This window comes from Culicoides brevitarsis, chromosome 1, assembly GCF_036172545.1.
Source record: "Culicoides brevitarsis isolate CSIRO-B50_1 chromosome 1, AGI_CSIRO_Cbre_v1, whole genome shotgun sequence".
Classification (NCBI taxonomy): domain Eukaryota; kingdom Metazoa; phylum Arthropoda; class Insecta; order Diptera; family Ceratopogonidae; genus Culicoides; species Culicoides brevitarsis.
In genome coordinates this window covers 27283952-27302138 of record NC_087085.1, presented here as the reverse complement: position 1 = coordinate 27302138, position 18187 = coordinate 27283952, and the positions used below count along the sequence as shown (strand labels likewise).

Below are 18187 nucleotides of genomic sequence, written 5' to 3'. Positions count from 1 at the left end.
TTTGAATTTTTAATTTAAAAATCATCATCGACATCTTCGGGCATGTCAAAATCTGCATCGGCATTCTCGAATTCGCTCATAATTTTATCAATTCCTGTAATTTCTTCCAAACATTTTGATGAGCCAAATACTTTGAAGAGGAAATCGTCTCCTTTCTCTTCATATTCTTTTAATACAGCATCAGAGCAGGCAATGCATTGCTTAAATTGTTCCGTTGCGGGAATAATTTGCTCTAAAGTGCTCAAATAGCCACGAATTGAGTGCGGAATGATGCCTAAAAGGTCTTCGGGGATGTTGCGAGAGCTGGTTGATGTCTTGTAATATGCTGGAGCACGGTTTCTGAAAAATTTAAATGAAAAAAAAATATATGAAACTTCGGCTTTAAATCAGTCAAAAAATATTCAGTATCAGGTAAAAAAAAATTTTTTGAGGACTATTAATTTAATTTAAATTTTTAATTAATTTTTAATCAATTTTAAAACACTTAATTTTATTTAAAAACTTTAAAAAATGTTTTTTGAAAAAATTTTTTTTTGTGAAATTTTTTCATTAAATTTCATGAAATTTGCATTAAAAAATGAATTTCGACAAAAAAAATTATTAAATTTTTCCAAATAAATTTTGTTCAATAAAATATGTGATAGGTAAATAAATATGTACTAACAAAATTGAAATAAGGCCGCTCCAAATTTTTTTCTATGTTTTTGTCCACTGCCCCATTTCAAAAGCCGAAAATCCAATGGGGCAAAATAAAAAAAAAAAGTTAAAAATTTCATCAAAATTGACCATTTTTTGGTCCTTTTCCTTACTTTTTTAAGGAATTTTCAAAAATTTTTTTAAATATTGTTAATTTTTAAATTTTTTTGTGTTGAAAATCGAAATTTTACATGAATTTTCTTCTATAAAAATATTTCCTAAAAATTATTTTTCAAAAAATTTTGACGGTTATTTTTATGAAATTTTTTTGTTAAAATTTTTAACTTGAAATATTTTCAGATCAATTTTAAATCATCAAATCTCAATGTAAATACCACAAAAACTACTAAAATATTCATAAAGGGCCCAAATTTTTTAAAATTTTGTCATTTTGAATGAAATAGTATTTCAAAACTTTTTTTTTTTATTTTGCCCTCCCCATTTTGAAAAAAATGTTTTGGGACAAAAACATCGGAAAAAATTTGGAACGGCCTAAATAAAAAATAAGCAAAAATATTAACAAAAAAAAAAATAATTTTAATCAATGCAAAATTAAAATTCTACAATTTTTCAAAAATTATTAAATTGAATATTAAATTCGAATTTCGTTAAAAAATGTCTTAAAAAATAATTTTAAAAGAATTGAAAGAAAATTTATGAAAAATTCTTCATAAGAAAATTATTTTAAAATTTACTATCGATTTGATACGAAAAAAAATTAATTTTATTTAAAATATCAAAATTTATTTTAATTTTTTTATTTTAAAATTTAAAAATTAAAAATTTATCTTTAAAAAAAATTATCGAAAAATTTAGAAGAAAAATTAATTTGGATATTTAATAATTAAAAATTTATTTGGAAAAAAAAATTGTAAAAAATAATTCTTACCTGTCGCGATGTTGCAAGAGAGCAATCAACAGTTCCACAGCGAGACTGGATGCAATATTGGACACAGCTGGTCTCGTCACAGTACATTGCTGGTCAAGCGTACGATCCTTTTGTGACTGCAAAAAAAAATAAAAAAAAAAAATATAAAAAGTTGTTTTGACAGGAAACTCGCGTTTTTTATCGGAACTATGTGTCATCTGTAGATAAAAATGAGTGAATATGGGCGAGTCGTGATAAGAAATGATAAGAAGACTAAACTTGAGTCATATTCACACCAAAAATTTTCAGTTTCACTCATGATTTTAATTTGAAAAGGTGTGCAAAAAAATGATCACTGAATTTGTTGGAAATTTATTTTGCCCCCCGGAACCGGGACATGTCTTTGTTATCTCTGGCAAAACGACAGATGCGGCAATGAGGTGAGTTTTCATCGTTTTTGACGTAGAAAAAAATATTTTTTATGTTTTTTTTACCAGATTGGACATTGATTTCCTCGCCAGTAAAGACGTTGATGCCAATTGCCTGCTCCAGATCAGCATTCATTTCCACAAAGACGTCGTCGTGCGCAATTCTCGCATCAACAACGAATGGGGAGAGCCAGAAACGAGCGAAAATCTCGACACGGTAGCAGGTGTTCGTCCCCTGGTTGAAGGTCAACGGTTTCGTTTGTGCATTTTAGTGACAGAAACGAATTTTATGATCGCTTTTAACGATACCCCGTTCTGTACTTATGCATTCCGCGGCGAAACTTCCGAAATTAAAACGTTGCGAATCACAAAAGATCTTCAGTACGTCAACCAAGTGGATCATCGTCGTTGTTATCCGTCGCCGAGACCGCTTGTGTGGCTAAATGACGATTACCATTCGTTCTCGAACGACGTTCCGAAGAAATTTATGGCAGGACATGCGATGGTCGTTAAGGCAATTCCCTTTGGAAACCCAAAAGGACGATTTACGGTCACATTTTTCGAGAACGAAACGAAAAAACAAGCGTTCCACTTCAATGCACGATTCGATGAGATGCGCGTCGTACGGAATTCCACCAATGACAAATTAGTTTTTCGCGAGGAAGAGTCCAACGGTGAATTTCCCTTTGTCTTTGATCAGCAATTTAAGATGGCAATCGCTCTCAGTTTGACACATTTTTTGGTAGCGATCGACGGAAAGCGTTTCTGCACGTACAAATATCGAACACAAAATCAGTTTGAAGCGTTGAATGGCTTTAAAATCTTTTGTTTGGAACAAATGCGACTGGAAGTGGCGTCAATTGATCATATTTACACGGGATCGCCAACGTGTGCGGAATTTGAGTCATTTTCAAATCCTGACGTGGAATTATTTTAACAAAAATTAAGTACTTACATCGCCCGGCGCAGTCACGTCGTTGCAAAAATAACATCCCAAATGCTCTCCTGGAATACATTTGAGTCCTTCTATTTCCATTTTAGGTTTAGTTGAGTCATCGCCGCAATTGCGAGCACCATGTCGCATTACAAGATAGCTATCGAAACCAAGGGCTGCATTAATGACAATCTAAAATTAAAATAAAATATTAAAAAGTGACAAAAAAAATTTTATTTGATTTTCAATTATTTTGTCCATTTTTAAATTAAAAAATCGAGAAAAAAATCAAAATTTTAATGTTCGGATTTTTTTTAGGTTAGGCCGCTCCAAATGAAAATCAAAAATAAAGTCCGATGCCCCATTTAAAAAGTCAAAAATCCAATGGGGCAAAATAAAAAAAAAGTTAAAAATGTCATCAAAATTGATCGTTTTTCGGTGTACTTTCATAATTTTTCAAGACATTTTTGTCAAAAAATTTTACAATTATTTTAATTTTTGTTTTGAAATTCGTATTTTAACTTGAATTTTCTTCTCTAAAAATTTTTTTCACAAAATTACTGAATTTTTGTTTTTTTTAATTTTTTTGACAGTTGTTTTTTATGAAATTTTAATTTTTCAATTTTTAACTTTAAATGATCTAAAATCAATTTTTCAAATTCAATTTTTCAATTTTTGAAATTTCAAAGAAGATTATTAAAAAACAACAAAAATGTTGATCAACGATCAAAAATAGCTAAAATTCTGTAATTTTGTATGAAAATAAGTATTTCAAAATTTTTTTTTATTTTGCCCCCCCCCTCCATTTTATTTTCAAAAATTTTGGACTTTATTTTTGATTTTCATTTGGAGCGGCCTTAAAAAATTTATAAATAATTTACATTTGGTAAAATTATTTTTTTTTTAATAGAAATTTGAGTGAAAAATGGAAAATAAATGAAAATTAATTTTTAATAAATTTTTAAAACTTTTAATAAATTTTTTAAAAAGTTTGATCAAAAATTACTGTTTTAATAATTAAAAATTTATTTTAATTATTTTTTTAATTTTTTGTGGTTCTGTATGAAAAAAAGTCATAATTACTTTCAAATACGGATTTTTTTTTTAAGTTTTGTAAAAAGTCCTTAAAAATTTAGTAAATTTTTTTAATGCTATCACTTTAGTTTTAAGTTTCATTTAGAAAAAAAAAATTAATTTTTTAAAGTTTTTTTTTTGTTTTTTAAAAAATTAATTGCAAATAAGTAAAAAATTTTCAATCTAAAATAAAAATATTTAAGAGCTTTTAATAAAGCCTGAATTTAATTTAAATTTAAATTTTTTAACTTAATTTAATTTTTTGAAGAAAAAATTAAAAATATATTTTTCTTTTTATAACCAATTTTAATCAAAATTTCTATTTAAAATATTTTTTGTCACTCTAATTTTGTTTAAAAAATTTTAAGTTCGATTAAAAATTACTAAAACTGAAAAAATTATAGGAAAAAAAATACCTTTTTATGATGCGCTCCCAACAAAGTGGGCAACCAACGACTTTCCCGCGAATCAGTTAACAAAAAAATCGCGTCATGGCTCTGCACCAGCTCCTTAATCTTATTCAAATTTTGGACCGTCTTTTCTTTCAAACTCTCTCCTATCGGATGATTTGGCATCGGAATGTGCAAATCATGTCCTTCCACATTCAAATTTGGATTAATTTCCTTCAGTCTTTGGACCGCAGCATCAACTTTCTTTTTCTCGCCGGAAACTGCATCTTCGTACGTATACAAGCACTGTCGCACGGTATTTGCGAAACTTACAACTCCCGAATCGATAAAAGTGATGTGATTGATGCCCCATGCCATTAAACTACGGGCAATTCCACATCCAAGGGTTCCGGCACCAAAAAGGAGACACTTTGTGGTTGAAATGACATCCAAGTCCAAATCCGGGAGAAGACGCCATTTGACGAGTTTCAAATTTAGATTGATGAGCGCTTGTTGGAGTCTAAAAAAAATCAATAAATTAAAAAAAATCGAGTTTGCAAGGGAAAAATTCAATTCTTACTGCAATGGATTCATTTGTTTCCCCATTTGAGCGACTCGTGGCATCAATTGACCTTGAGGATTCTTCTCCCATCCAACCCATTTCATGTCGGAAGCACTCTTTGGCACAGAATCCGGTAATTTAACGCGAAAAACGAGACTTGAATCGAGTCCCTTGCGATTTTTTTGTCGCAACGAGGCGATGTTGATCCATTTTGACCTCAAATTTGGACAGAGTTTCACTAGCATCAACAAAAATACCCGAAGATTCCATCCTGGATGGTCAAACGGGGACGGATCCGAGAAACAAAAGAGAATTTTATTCAAATCCGTGCCTTTAAAGTTGCTTTCTCCATTATTTTGCGTGGAAATTACTTCTTCCAACTTTTTAAAATTTAATTTTTCATCAGAAATTTCTGTCACGAAGAAATTTTGTTCAACCACATCACTTCCGGAGTAATAAAAATCGGTCAAATCTGAAAACTGCTTCTCTCCTAGAGCGTCGCCGATTTTTTTCGTAGCCTCAGTTTCAGATATTACCAGATCGACCGGCACTGGAAACGCAAACCAATAGTAAAAATTGTGTTTTTTGAGATCAGCGAAGGAGAAGAGGACGAAAAATGAGAGCCATCGTGGGTCTTTGATACATGAACCGTCTTCAATTGCTTGCCATAAAAGCTCGGAATTCAAATTCAGCACTTCCTGCTTGTTAGTCGACTTGAATTCTTCGATTGTGTTTTTGTTCAATAAAATGCCTTTGGTCATGAAACGATTTCTGATGGGTTTCGGATCACTAAAAAAGAAGGAAAATACGAAAGTTAATGAATAAATTGCAAAAATTATGAAACTTCTTACGTAGAAAATGCCGAGTAATCAATTTCCATGAAACAATCTGGCGTATCTTGGTTTGTGTAGAATCCATAGACGGTTTTTGAGGAGTCATCGAGCTGGTCGACGTCAATTTTAATTTCTGCTAGCTTGTGCCAGAAGTTTGGATCGACCACGGAGCGAAAAGAATTAAATTGCAGAACCATTTTTCCTTCACGATGAACTTCACCTTGTTGTTGTTTCGTCAGCTGTTTTTTGTTTTCATTCGGAGGTAAGGGATTTGAAAATTTTTGCCGTTATAAATTTTTCATTTGAACTGAATGAAAAAAAAATTGAGAAATTTATATTAGTATAAAAAAAATGAAAAATTTAATTAATCAGGTAATGTCCCATTTTAAAATCCAAAAAGTGAGTGGGGAAAAAAAATTAAAATTTCATCAAAAATTAACGTTTTTTAGTCTAATTTCAAAAAATTTAGGAAAAAAAATTTTGGACTAAACTAATGAATTTTATTTATTTCGTTTCGGCTTTATTTTATTTTTTCTTATTATTTTATTTTAGGCGAATAAATTTAATATATTCAGTTTTTGTCCCATATGGATTTTCATGAGGGGGGGAAATAAAATAAAAAATAGAATTTTCTGTTTGTAATTTTTTAACGTTTTTAGACGTTAAACGTTGATTCTTAACATTTATTTAATTTTATTTTAAATTATTTCCAAACTTGAACTCAAAAGTGAAAATTTTTGAAAAAAAAAATAATTTAGGTCACGTGACTCAAATTTTTTTTTTTACATTTCAATTGAAAACGTCTGATTAATGCCAATTTCTTTTGTTTTTTGTATGATTTTAACGTAAACAGTAATTTTTCAATTAAAAAATTCCAAAAAAGGTCAAAAATATTTAAATTTTTCATTTAATTTTTATTTTTTCCCCTGAATTTTTTCAACCGAATCGGAGTGGGGACAAAAAATAGATATATTATATTTATTCGCCTTATTACGTATTATATTTCATTACTTTAATTTTATTTTTTTAACGAAACTTTTATTAATTTATTTTAATGCAAATTTATAAACTTTAAAATTAAATTTGGCGATTCAATGAAGAGCGACTTTATTTTATTAAAGTTTTTTTTGCCTTCTTTTATTTAAAAAAATATATTTTAATTTTTTTAATATGAAAAATTTTAGCTTTCATTTAAATTGTTTAACTTCAAAAAAATAGAAGTGAAAAAATTAATCAGGATTTCAAATTTCAGCTAGATATTAGTCTTGAATTTCCAGTTCAAAATGCAATAAAAATTTAAATTATTTCTCATCTTTTCATCTCTTAGACATCTTACGGAAATTTTTATGAATTTTAACTTTTACTTTGGCAAATTTTATCTCAATTGGCAAAAAAAACAGCCAAAATAGTAAATAAAAATCACCAAAATCTTAGGTGCAGACAAGAAAAGTTGTTTAAATAAAGATAAAAATATTTTCTCTTTATATAAAAGAAGACATTACAAATATTTACTTTGACTGACAAAAAATTTCACATACACAAAAAAAATTTCTTCTAAAAACAGAGCGAGAAATATTTTCTTAAACAAAAAAAAACATGGCAACAAAACCAAAAATAGATTTTTATTTAGACATATTGATTTGAAATTTTGATATAAGTAGAACCAAAAAAAATTGAGTTTTCTGAAATCCGGATGAATTTTTATCTTTATTTTAGAAAAAAAAAATATTTAAATAAATAAAAAGTAAGACACACAATAAAAAAAAAATAAAAAGATTAGATAAAGTTCATGTCCTCCTCAACAGAATCAAAGTTAAACCAACATGGCCATGAGACGAAGTAAAAATTAGTTTTAGCGCATTTTAAATTTTATTTTGTGGAAATTCGGGAAAAAATTAAAAATATCTAGAAATTGTAATGTCAAGCAACGTAAAAAGTGAAAATTTTAAAAAAATGGTCGAAAAATTCGGCAAAATTTTTGTTGTCTTTTGAAAACTATAAAGAGCTTTTCAAATTCGATGGTCGTCAACAAATTATTTTTAAATTTGGTTTTATTGATTGACGTTTAAAATCAAATAAAACCAGACATCGCAAATATTTTTTTCAATTGACGCACGGAAAAAACTTATTTTTAATGGATTTCATCCGGAGACAACGAGAAAAATATCTCCGAGATGAAGTAAAAATTGCGATAAACATCCAAAATTTATGATGACGCATGAAAAATAAAACAAAAAACAACTGGAGCAAATATTATTTAAGAATAAAAATAATAAGAATGTCTTTGTTATCTGATGGTATAAAAGGAGTAAACTCTCAATTGAATCTTCACAGTTAAAAAATCCATCTTGGCAGTGTTTCAACAAAAAAAAAGTCATTAAAAAAATTTCAAAATGAGGCTTTTTGCAGTAATAGCCCTCATTTGTGTGGCATTTCGTGGTGATGTGACCGCATCAACAGCGGCATCGCAATATCAGCTTTTCATTTGCGGCGGCGAAACTTACTCGAGTCTCACGATGTCCGTGACCAGCATTTCTTACGTTAGTCTGACCGTAATGGGAACGGCTTCAATGTGTTATTCAATCAACTTTGAGATCAACAAAGTCAGTTCGTTGCCCAATATGATGTACGCGAATATGGCGGCATCTGGTTTGGCGCTTGGGTACAACATGTCAGCAACTTATTGTTCCACGCAGTTGGACACTATGATCAGTTCTCTGCAAACGATTTTATCGATAACCAAAATCACAAACATGATCTATTATCAAAGTCAACAGACAACGATCAACCAATGTATCCAGAACATGCAAACGATCAAAACGTCTTTGCAATTAACGGCGGAACCGGGACCTCCTTATGAGGGGGCAACCTTTTTGCAAGCTGTGTCCGATGAAACTGTCTTATTGATGGTGGATACTTTTAGATCATATACCACAATCATCACCTCAATGGCTCAATGTTTCGTGACGGCAGCGCCAAAAGCCGGTCCCTTCATGAACGCCATGTTGCCTTATCAAATGACCTCGGCAACGGCCAGCATTGTCGCCACGTATCAGTCGAGTTCCACGACTTGCATGAACCAATTGCAAACCACCATCGGTTCCGCGAACGCCACTGTTATTGCCATCGCGCCCACCATCCAAACGCAAATGACTCAAATTATCACCGAGCTTTCAACCGAAGTTTCGACGGTCATGGTCGGAGTGACGCGTCCCTCTCGCATCAATGGCGTCAACCAGTACATGAGCTGTATGACGGCGAACATGACGCAGGTCAATGTCAACATCACACAGAACATAACCTACGCAGCAACCAACTTGACGGTAGTCTTCGGGCAAAACACGACAAAATGCATGCAAGACGTGATTCAAATTGGACAAAAAGCCACAAATGAAATCAATGTAATTATCAGCGGCACGATATTTGGTTCGGAACAACGTAAACTAGCGGCATTCTGCAGTGTAGTAAGGTTTGAGCAAATTCGCGTCATTGTTGAGAACACAACGCAGAGCTTTACGTATTGCGTGGGAAATGCCACCAAAGAGATCGACGAGGATGCGAAAGGGTGCAAGCGCGATATGGAAGACAAAAAACACAAGACGAAACATGGTGTCGAACATTGTCACAAGGAGCCACACAGTTCAGAGGAAATTGAATCACATGAAAAACACGACCCCGACTCGCCAAATGGATCGCATGAACATAATCATCCCAAGCATGAGCATAAGAAACATCGTGAATGTCTTGAGGTAAGTAACTATTTTTTTACTGCATCTCAAACTTTTTCTGTCCGTCCGTGTGTTGTGGGTTTTTGCCATTTTGCTAATTCAACCTTTTCATATTCATATGAATTAGCAGGTTGGCAAATTATTTTCAAATGTCAAATTTGACAGCGTTAAATATGTATTTTAAAAAATTTATACGTTGGAAAATTTCAACCGTGGAAAATTTGTTCCCGACTGTGGATCTAATGGCGTCGGGTTAAATAAGGAATTTTTTGACCCCCCACTCCCCCATAATCGAAAACTGTCGAAATTCAGCAAATTTTCCTACTCTCTTTTTTATTCAAATTAAAATTAATTTTTTTATAATTTTTTTTTCAGCGCGAATCTAAATCTGATTGCAAGGATGTGAAGGACAAACACGACCAGAAATCCAAGAAAATGGAAAAGGGTGGCGAAAATGAACAGAAGGTCAAACAATGTCATACCGTCACTGTTGAATCCGCAAGAGTTGAGATCGAAAAACAAGTGGTCGAATTCAAAAAATGCTGTGGAGTCATTGTTTAACGAATGAAGCGTTTATTTTTCTTTAAAATATTTTTTTTTGTTTCAATAATTCATATTTTCCAAAGTTTATCATATCAAGGCACAGATTTGAACGGCAGAGTTTAAATTATTCGTGTACCAGTTGTGATTTTTTTTTTTGTTTCGATTTCAGTAAAGCTAAATAAAATTGTCTTCAATAAATATTTTTTTTAATCTCAAGTGGCTGCATGCTCGTCATGAAGCGAGGTAATTAAGGATCAGAAAATTGTCTCGGTGTATCCCAAAGGTGCTGAAAGACACGAAAAAATATTAACAAGATATTTTTTTGGAAAAATATAAAAAAAAAATCTTACGTGATTCGGCATCGTACAACAACAACGAGTCAAATTCCTCCATTTCCTTCGCAAGAGGTGCGAGTTTCTCGTTCGCTTCTTCGTTGATAACGGCCTTGCCGGGCTCCACATGCAACGAAATCTCATTTAGCTGGACATTTTTCAGCGCACCATCGATACTCGCCATCGTCCTAATCACAAATTGCACGTCAATTATCGCGCACTTTTGCAAATTCGGAATATCGACAAAGGGAATCTTGAGTTTGCCGGCCCACGTTTTCGTATCAAAGTGATCTTTGTTCGTGAGTACGAGTTGCGACAGGACTTTGATGTCTTTTTTGACCTCGGTTTCGGGTTGCGTGCTGTGAAACGAGATAATTTTGCAGAGTTTGATGTCCAGCTTGAATCTGTGGATGTTTTTGATGTTTTGACATTCGACGGTGAGGGGAATATTTTGGCCCGTGGTGTAGGCGCCCGTTGGAATTGTCGTCGAGATGCCAAGTTGCGAGGGACGGCAGCAGCAACAGCAGAAATCTATGCTATTATCGACAGTTATGGGCGCATCGAGGGTCGGCACGAAGAGATGTGCGGTATCTTCGAACGGTGATTCCACGATAAATTCCTTCGTGAGCTCCGGATTGTCCTTAAAGTGCTTGTCGATGCTCAGTTTCGCGGTATACACCACGCTGCCGTGTTCGCCATGATACGTGGACGGAATACTGTGCGGAAGGGTATAAGTGACTTCGTATTTGTATGTTCCAGGTTGTAATATCGATCCATTGTCTTTTTGTGTGTGTGTGCGACGCATATGAAAAAAAGAACAAAAAGCAAATTTAATTTAACAGGAAATAGCAAAAAAAAAAACGGAAAAAGAACTGGAAGAAACACTCATACACACCTCCTTTTAACCTACTTTTTCTTATCTCTCATAAATTTTTTTTGCGCGCTTCCTTTTCACTTTCACTTGAACCGAACGCTACACCTCGCAAAATGATAAGCCACGTCATTTTCGGAGCAGAAAAGATGAATTACTTTAATATATTTTGTGATTTTCTGTGCACGCAGACACACACAAAGAGACACATTTGCTAAACGAGATTTGATTACGTTAAGTGACAATTGTGTCTCATTTTCTTAATGACAATGTGGCATTTTATTTATTTCATGTAATAATGCAATTATGACACAACCGCTCCAAGCTCCTCGTGAATTTACGTGCAAATTGATTCGAAGAATCTCCGATGAGGCAAGAATAAATTAACATTTTATGAGCATAATTTGAATTGTTTGATTTCTGTCTTTAGAAAAATTTGGTGATAAAAAATTCTTTTTAGAAAAGAACGGAGAATTTTATTTTATTTAAATAAATTTTGTTAGAAAAAACGAAAAAAATTAAAAATAAATTGTGTATAAATAAAATTTCCAAAATTGTGATCTTAAAAAGAAACTAAGGCCATTATTTTAATTATTTAACTTTTTACCAACCCCTTTTAATTGAAAATGAAAATTTTTGTAAGAAAAGGGATGTTTTTTAGTACTTTTTGATTTTTTTTTATCGAAACTAAAATGAAAAATTTTTTTAGACCATAATTATTTTTTTTTTCTTATATTTAGGCCGCTCCACATTTTTTTCTATGTTTTTGTCCCATTAAAAGTCGAAAATCTAATGGGACAAAATAAAAAAAAAATTTCATCAATTTTGATCATTTGTTGGTCTATTTCGATTTTCAAGAATTTTTGTATTGAAAAACTAAGTTTAACATGAATTTTCTTCTCTAAAAATATTTGCAAAAAAAAATATTTTTTAAATTTTTTTGACAGTTATTTCTATATTTTTTTTTGTTTGAATTTTTAACTTTGATATCAATTTTAAATTATAAAATTTTAATAAAATACATATCATAAAAATAATTAAATAATAATAATAAACAATAAAATATTTTAATAATAAATAAAAAATTATCTTCTGGGACAAAAACATCGAAAAAACTTTGAAATGGCCTTATATTTTAGGAAATTCTAGTAGGTACTTCGATTTTTTTAACTTAAAATTTGAAAAGATCAAAAACTAAAATTATTTTAATTTAAAAAAATTATTACCATGTAATAATGTAATAGGCGCCTGCGAATCACAGGAATGTTACATAACTCTTTCTTTCCATACCTATTACTCAGAAACTTTTTTAACTAAAAAAAATATTCTTGGGTTCAACTCTTTGTTTAAAAAAAAGTGTATTTGGAGTAAATATTTGAAAAGTATCGATAAGTTCAATAATTGGAAAACTATGAAATTTAACACTATAAAGTATGAAATAAAAAAAAATACATTTAAAAAAAAATTTAAAAAAAAAATTAAAAAAAAATATTTAAAAAAAATATCAAAAAAAATATTTAAAAAAAATATAAAAAAAAAAAATAAAAAAATATAAAAAAAAATATAAAAAAAATATTTAAAAAAAAATTAAAAAAAAAAAATATTTAAAAAAATATTCAAAAAAAAATATTTAAAAAAAATATTAAAAAAAAAATATTAAAAAAAAATTTAAAAAAAAAATTTAAAAAAATATTAAAAAAATAAAAAAAAATAATTAAAAAAAAATAAAAAAAAATATTTTTGAAGTTTTCAACTTCTAAAATCATTTTTATATTTTTCAAAAAAAAAAAAAAAAAATAAATAAAAAAAAATATAAAAAAAAACAAACTATAAAGTATGAAACAAGTCTCTTTCGAGGAAAACGAAAAAAAGAAAACAAACTATAAAGAATGAAACAAGTCAGCCCCGAGGAGAACGGAAAAATAGTGCGCCAAAAAAATATAAAAATTTGGGCAAATTTTTTATAATATCTTATAACATTTTTTATAACATAGTTATCTTTTCACCTAAACATTTAAAGTAATGTCATCTTAATTATTTATCTTAAACCAAAAATTCAGTTCAATAATTTTTGCCCAAATTTTTTACCGCATTTCGAAGAAAAAATGCGGTATTAAACTCGACTTGTCGTGTGTGTGTGTGTGTGTGTGTCAGTGTGTGTGTGTGTTCCGGTGTGCCCCAAAATTTTTTTTTGTAATTCTTTGTTATTTGAGAACCCTAAAGGTCTGTGGGCAAACCCTTGGGTTGTGAGGTGTATGGAATTGTGAAAGGGTCATGAGGAGTACGAAAATGTGAAATGAGGGGTTCAAAAATGTGAAATGAGGAGTTCGAAAATGTGAAATGAGGGGTTCGAAAATGTGAAATGAGGAGTTTGAAAATGTGAAATGAGGGGTTCCAAAATCTGGAATAAGGATTAGAAAAGCAAAGAAACAAATGCAACATCGAAATGCGGTTTAGTAGGTCGTTCTTTAGACGACTACTTTCTCTATTTTTTTTTATTTTTTTGGCGCACTATTTTTCCGTTCTCCTCGGGGCTGACTTGTTTCATTCTTTATAGTTTGTTTTCTTTTTTTCGTTTTCCTCGAAAGAGACTTGTTTCATACTTTATAGTTTGTTTTTTTTTATATTTTTTTTTTATTATTTTTTTTTTTTGAAAAATATAAAAATGATTTTAGAAGTTGAAAACTTCAAAAATATTTTTTTTATATTTTTTTTTAATAATATTTTTTTTTATTTTTTTAATATTTTTTTAAATTTTTTTTTAATTTTTTAACATTTTACTATCTAAAAATCCACATGCGACATAAAGAGATTAAATTTTTTGCCCAAGTTAAAAATTTTATTAAAAAATTAAAATATTTGATTCAAAAATTTATATAAACGATTGATTAATAATCATATAAAGAATTGAAAAAAAAAAGTCGAAACCATTTTCAAAAATATTGGCCAATTTTTTTTGAATAAAAAAATATTAAATTATTTTACTCGTTTTTAATAAATTTTAAAAAATAATGCAGAAGGCCGAAGAACCTATTTTTTAGAATTATTTTTTTTTCCTGACAAAACTATTAAACAAAATTTCTCTAAAATCTTCTAAATCATTCACACAAATCCAGTTTGCGATTCTTTTATACAAGAAACCAATAAAAATGTCCTCGCAAACCGACACTTTGACCCACTTTATCACAGAAAATTGCTCTGTTGGTTAGAAAATTGCCTAAATTGACCTACTCCTGTGCTAGTTGGTTGTCTTTGCCCTTCACTTGTTTGCTTTATTGCTTCACCACAACACTCTCTGTGTGTCACTTGAATGAGATACGCTTGAACCAACGGAAATGCACTCACCACAAATTAGTTTCTTAAAATAGAATTACAAACAAAAAAAAATAATCAGAAGTAATTATTATCAGTTATTTACTCTCTCTCGTTTCTCATTAGAAGTCACATAATAAATTAACATGTAACATAATCAACGAAACATAATTAGCGAGTACTATTGGCGTCATTAGTCGAAGTGACTAGTCGCTTCCTTTTCTCCTCGTTTTTCGTGGTTGCGTGCGGTTTCGATGCCATCGAATTATCGAGGAAAGTGATTTTTTTGTTATCATTGTTTCATATCGGATGTTATCGGAAATGGGATTGATTTTGTGTTGGTTGGGCGGTAAATGTTTGACCTAATCGTGTGTTGGCTCGAACGACGCTCAAATGGAAAATTATTGCGGTGCGCCGTATGGAAATTGAATTGATAAGCAAGCATGACATCAGGAATTTAGTGATATTTATTGAGGCTTTGGAATAAAATTTATTGCTTTTGCATTAAATATTGCTGTGATTCCTAAGTTTTATTTTATGAAAAACCGGATATTACAGAAATATTGCAAGCAATTTTATTTGAATATTAAAGGTCGTCGTTGTTTACCGCGATTATTTGTGTTGTAAAACTTGTTTCCTGACAGTGAAAAAAAAAGTGATGAGTTTGTATTTACGTGAAGCAAATATGTCATGGTCACGTCAAATACCAGACGCCTCCACAAGCGTGAAAAGAGAAACAAGTTTTGAACGCCAAACTATTTTTTTTTTGTAAACAAATTTTTTTTCCCCATTTTTGATTTTTATATTTTCATTTTAACGCAAAGTGTCACGTTAAGTGTCATTTTATAAGTGAATGCGACAAAGCAAATGAGAGTGTTTATCAGTGCAAAATTAAATTTTCTCAACTACAATTTTATCGCAACATGCATTTAGATAAGAAATACGCAAAGTAAATATATCTTCAAAAAAAAAAAATCTTGCACTGAAATTCGTAGTTTGATAATTTAAAAAAAACAATTTTTGATTAAAAATTTATTGCTAAATTATAAAACGAGAAATTGATAAAATATTTAACTTGAAGTGACAAAAATTGATAAAAGTGACATTTTTTCACGTGATTTAAAAAAAAATATCTTAAATTCAATAAAGCAAAATTATTTCATTTTTTGAATAATTTTATTTAAAATTTTTAATCTTCATAATTTTTTAATCAAAAAATGCCAGAAAGAGTAAAATTTTTTCCCATTTTTAATTTTTTGTTTTATTTATTTTTTTTTTATTTATAAATTTATTTTTTCGTCTGATTTTGTTGAAAATAAAAAAAAAATAGAATAAATATAAAGTTTTTTTTTTAAATATTAAATTTTCAGAGTTTAAGAAGTAAAATTTTATTTTCTTTGAATATATTATTAAAAAAAAAATCATAAAAAAATGCAATTTTCTAATTGAAATTCCTTTAAAAAATTTCTTTCTAAATAAATAAAAAAAATAAAAAGTGTCAAATTAAAAAAAAAAATAAAAAGTTTGTGGTTTAATATAAGATGTAATTTAAAAAAAAATTAAATTAAATTAAAAAAAATTAATTGAAAAAAGTAATTAGGTACAACGATATTTTGATCTTTTTTTTATTAAATTACTAAATTATTATTCACAGAATAAAGAAATTTATTAATTAATCGGCGCAATTTCAATTAATTTATTAATTTTCATAATTCACTGTAAAACTTTCCACCAAAAACAGAAAAAAACTATGAAATTATTTTATTTTACTTGCGTGACCTGTTAACTATTTTTTCCACCTCAACACCATACAAGCACAATACAACACATACAACTCTCGTCGCAACTTAAATTTTTAAATAATTTACATTTCCCCGAAACGAAAACTCACCATCGACACTGCTGACGACATCCTTATACCACCGAAAATGCTCTTGACTAGCGGAATATTTCGCAAACCGATGTTTAAATGCCGCCACTTTCCTCTTGCTAAAGGATGTGTTACTTTGTCCGAGAAACCTTATGCTAATATCTACAAAGAGACACAAAATTTAATTAAAAAAAAAATCAAAAATTTCTTCACTGTTCGTGCTTACTCCGATATTCAAATGCCTCAGCAAACGTTAATGTAATCATACATTTGACGCCGCTTCCCGGTCGATACGCGAGCTGATCAAAATTTAAAACACACTTGACGACGTTGTTGCTGCTGCTTTCGGTGCCTTTTGTTGCCATCGTGCCATCAGCTGTTACGGCACTACTACAACATATCGGCGATGTGGTTGTCTTATCGCGTACCTTCATGTTCGCTCGTGATATTATGTTGCTGCTTTTTTTTTTGTTTCGCGTACGACTTTCAATTATAATATCAATGAATGAATTAAATATTCATAAATGCGATTACATTTGTAGGTAGTCGGCCACAATGTATATGGTGATTATCTGTCGATGTGACGACGACGTGGTCGGGTATGGCAGACCCGAATGTCAACGGGGAAGGACAGGAAATACTCGTTTGACCCGTTTTTATCAAAAAAAAAAAAAAGTTCTAATACGTCAATAAATAATTTCACTTTTCATGCAACTTTGCATCGTTCTGCAGTTAGAAAAAAAATACAGATGTAAGTGACCTACACAATAAAACGAGCGTTAAGGAAAACTCATGCGTTTTTATTGCACTTAATTAAATAATGATTTCATTTTATTTATTTATTTTATTTTTTTATTGGTTTCTTTCACTTCTTTTCTATTCGTTTTATTTATTTGTAAGCACGAATGTCCATGAAAAAATACAGAAGAAGATGTTTCGTGTTGATTCTTCTCGTCGAGAAATTTATAAAAATATTCATGAAATCACTTTCTTCGTTACTCAGTTATTTTTTTGCAACATTTTAATTTTTTTTTTATTTATTTTTATTATTTTTGCAGGTGAAAAATTGTTTATTTATTTTTTTTAAATTATTTAATTGTAAGTTTTCTTATCGTTCCCATCATTAATAAAATAAAATATTTACTTTTTTTTCCACTGATATACATTAAAATATTTACTTATTTACTCGCGTGCTTGAATAACAATCACAGAAACGACAACAACGAAGAAAAAATTCTACTACAAAGTTAATTGATGATGACTGACTGAGTCGACGGTTTCTCAACGAATAAAATTGTACACAGAAAAAAAATAGTTTCGAAACTTGTCTAATATATTTATTTTTTTTTTCGTGCTGCTTTGGTTCTGTACTTTACTTTACACACAAATCAACTGCGAATGAGTGAAACAGTGTGGACGAACGGTACTCAGGCATGTACTTATCATCTGTTCTCGTATTTGTATTGTGTGTGAGTTATTTATTCTCGGCGCATTTGTTTGTGTTGATATATTTTAATAATTTTCTACAACGTACGTTTATGTACAAATTTTATTTACTTGATGAGTGAATTTTTTTTGTCGTGGTGTGTACGAGGATCATTCAAGCGCAGTCAATTTTTGCATGTTTTGACTCACACCAACAAAAAAAAATGAAGAGCCGCTCTTTTTTGTTGCGTTGATAATGATAATAATTTTTGCCGCTTTCCTTACAAACAAAAGTATAATTAAAAATTTCATGCCAAATATT

At 29.8% G+C, this 18187-nt stretch overlaps 4 protein-coding genes across 4 annotated transcripts; 2 read left to right on the top strand and 2 right to left on the bottom strand.

Annotated features, from left to right (window-relative positions):
• Window positions 1–14: 14 nt before the first annotated feature.
• Window positions 15–6012, bottom strand: LOC134827659 (ubiquitin-like modifier-activating enzyme ATG7). Its single transcript, XM_063840409.1, has 6 exons — window positions 5803–6012; window positions 4970–5740; window positions 4417–4909; window positions 2948–3118; window positions 1586–1701; window positions 15–339 (listed from the first exon to the last, which is right to left on the bottom strand). The coding sequence occupies exons 1-6, from the start codon at window positions 5979–5981 to the stop codon at window positions 15–17; spliced, it is 2055 nt and encodes a 684-aa protein (XP_063696479.1). The 5' UTR covers window positions 5982–6012.
• On the top strand, window positions 1881–2954 carry LOC134827660 (uncharacterized). Its single transcript, XM_063840410.1, has 2 exons — window positions 1881–2004; window positions 2062–2954. Exons 1-2 carry the CDS (start codon window positions 1913–1915, stop codon window positions 2927–2929), a joined length of 960 nt encoding a protein of 319 aa, XP_063696480.1. The 5' UTR covers window positions 1881–1912; the 3' UTR covers window positions 2930–2954.
• Window positions 6013–9319: 3307 nt separating the features above from the next.
• LOC134838238 (uncharacterized) lies at window positions 9320–10165 on the top strand. The gene is made up of 2 exons (XM_063853724.1): window positions 9320–9533; window positions 9888–10165. The coding sequence occupies exons 1-2, from the start codon at window positions 9363–9365 to the stop codon at window positions 10071–10073; spliced, it is 357 nt and encodes a 118-aa protein (XP_063709794.1). The 5' UTR covers window positions 9320–9362; the 3' UTR covers window positions 10074–10165.
• LOC134838237 (arrestin domain-containing protein 17-like) lies at window positions 10082–17714 on the bottom strand. Its single transcript, XM_063853723.1, has 4 exons — window positions 16667–17714; window positions 16462–16602; window positions 10406–11167; window positions 10082–10341 (listed from the first exon to the last, which is right to left on the bottom strand). The coding sequence occupies exons 1-4, from the start codon at window positions 16872–16874 to the stop codon at window positions 10310–10312; spliced, it is 1143 nt and encodes a 380-aa protein (XP_063709793.1). The 5' UTR covers window positions 16875–17714; the 3' UTR covers window positions 10082–10309.
• Window positions 17715–18187: the final 473 nt, after the last annotated feature.

Bases quoted from the DNA above. Each gene is read 5' to 3' on its own strand.
- LOC134827660 (XM_063840410.1), top strand. From the start codon at position 1,913: ATGATCACTGAATTTGTTGGAAATTTATTTTGCCCCCCGGAACCGGGA. The intron at 2,005-2,061 runs GTGAGTTTTCAT...TTTTTTTACCAG, and splicing joins ACGACAGATGCGGCAATGAG to ATTGGACATTGATTTCCTCG.
- LOC134827659 (XM_063840409.1), bottom strand. From the start codon at position 5,981: ATGGTTCTGCAATTTAATTCTTTTCGCTCCGTGGTCGATCCAAACTTC. The intron at 4,910-4,969 runs GTAAGAATTGAA...GATTTTTTTTAG, and splicing joins AAACAAATGAATCCATTGCA to ACTCCAACAAGCGCTCATCA. The intron at 3,119-4,416 runs GTATTTTTTTTC...TTTTAATTTTAG, and splicing joins TGGGAGCGCATCATAAAAAG to ATTGTCATTAATGCAGCCCT.
- LOC134838238 (XM_063853724.1), top strand. From the start codon at position 9,363: ATGGAAGACAAAAAACACAAGACGAAACATGGTGTCGAACATTGTCAC. The intron at 9,534-9,887 runs GTAAGTAACTAT...TTTTTTTTTCAG, and splicing joins AACATCGTGAATGTCTTGAG to CGCGAATCTAAATCTGATTG.
- LOC134838237 (XM_063853723.1), bottom strand. From the start codon at position 16,874: ATGAAGGTACGCGATAAGACAACCACATCGCCGATATGTTGTAGTAGT. The intron at 16,603-16,666 runs GTAAGCACGAAC...GTCTCTTTGTAG, and splicing joins TGAGGCATTTGAATATCGGA to ATATTAGCATAAGGTTTCTC. The intron at 10,342-10,405 runs GTAAGATTTTTT...CGTGTCTTTCAG, and splicing joins GTTGTACGATGCCGAATCAC to CACCTTTGGGATACACCGAG.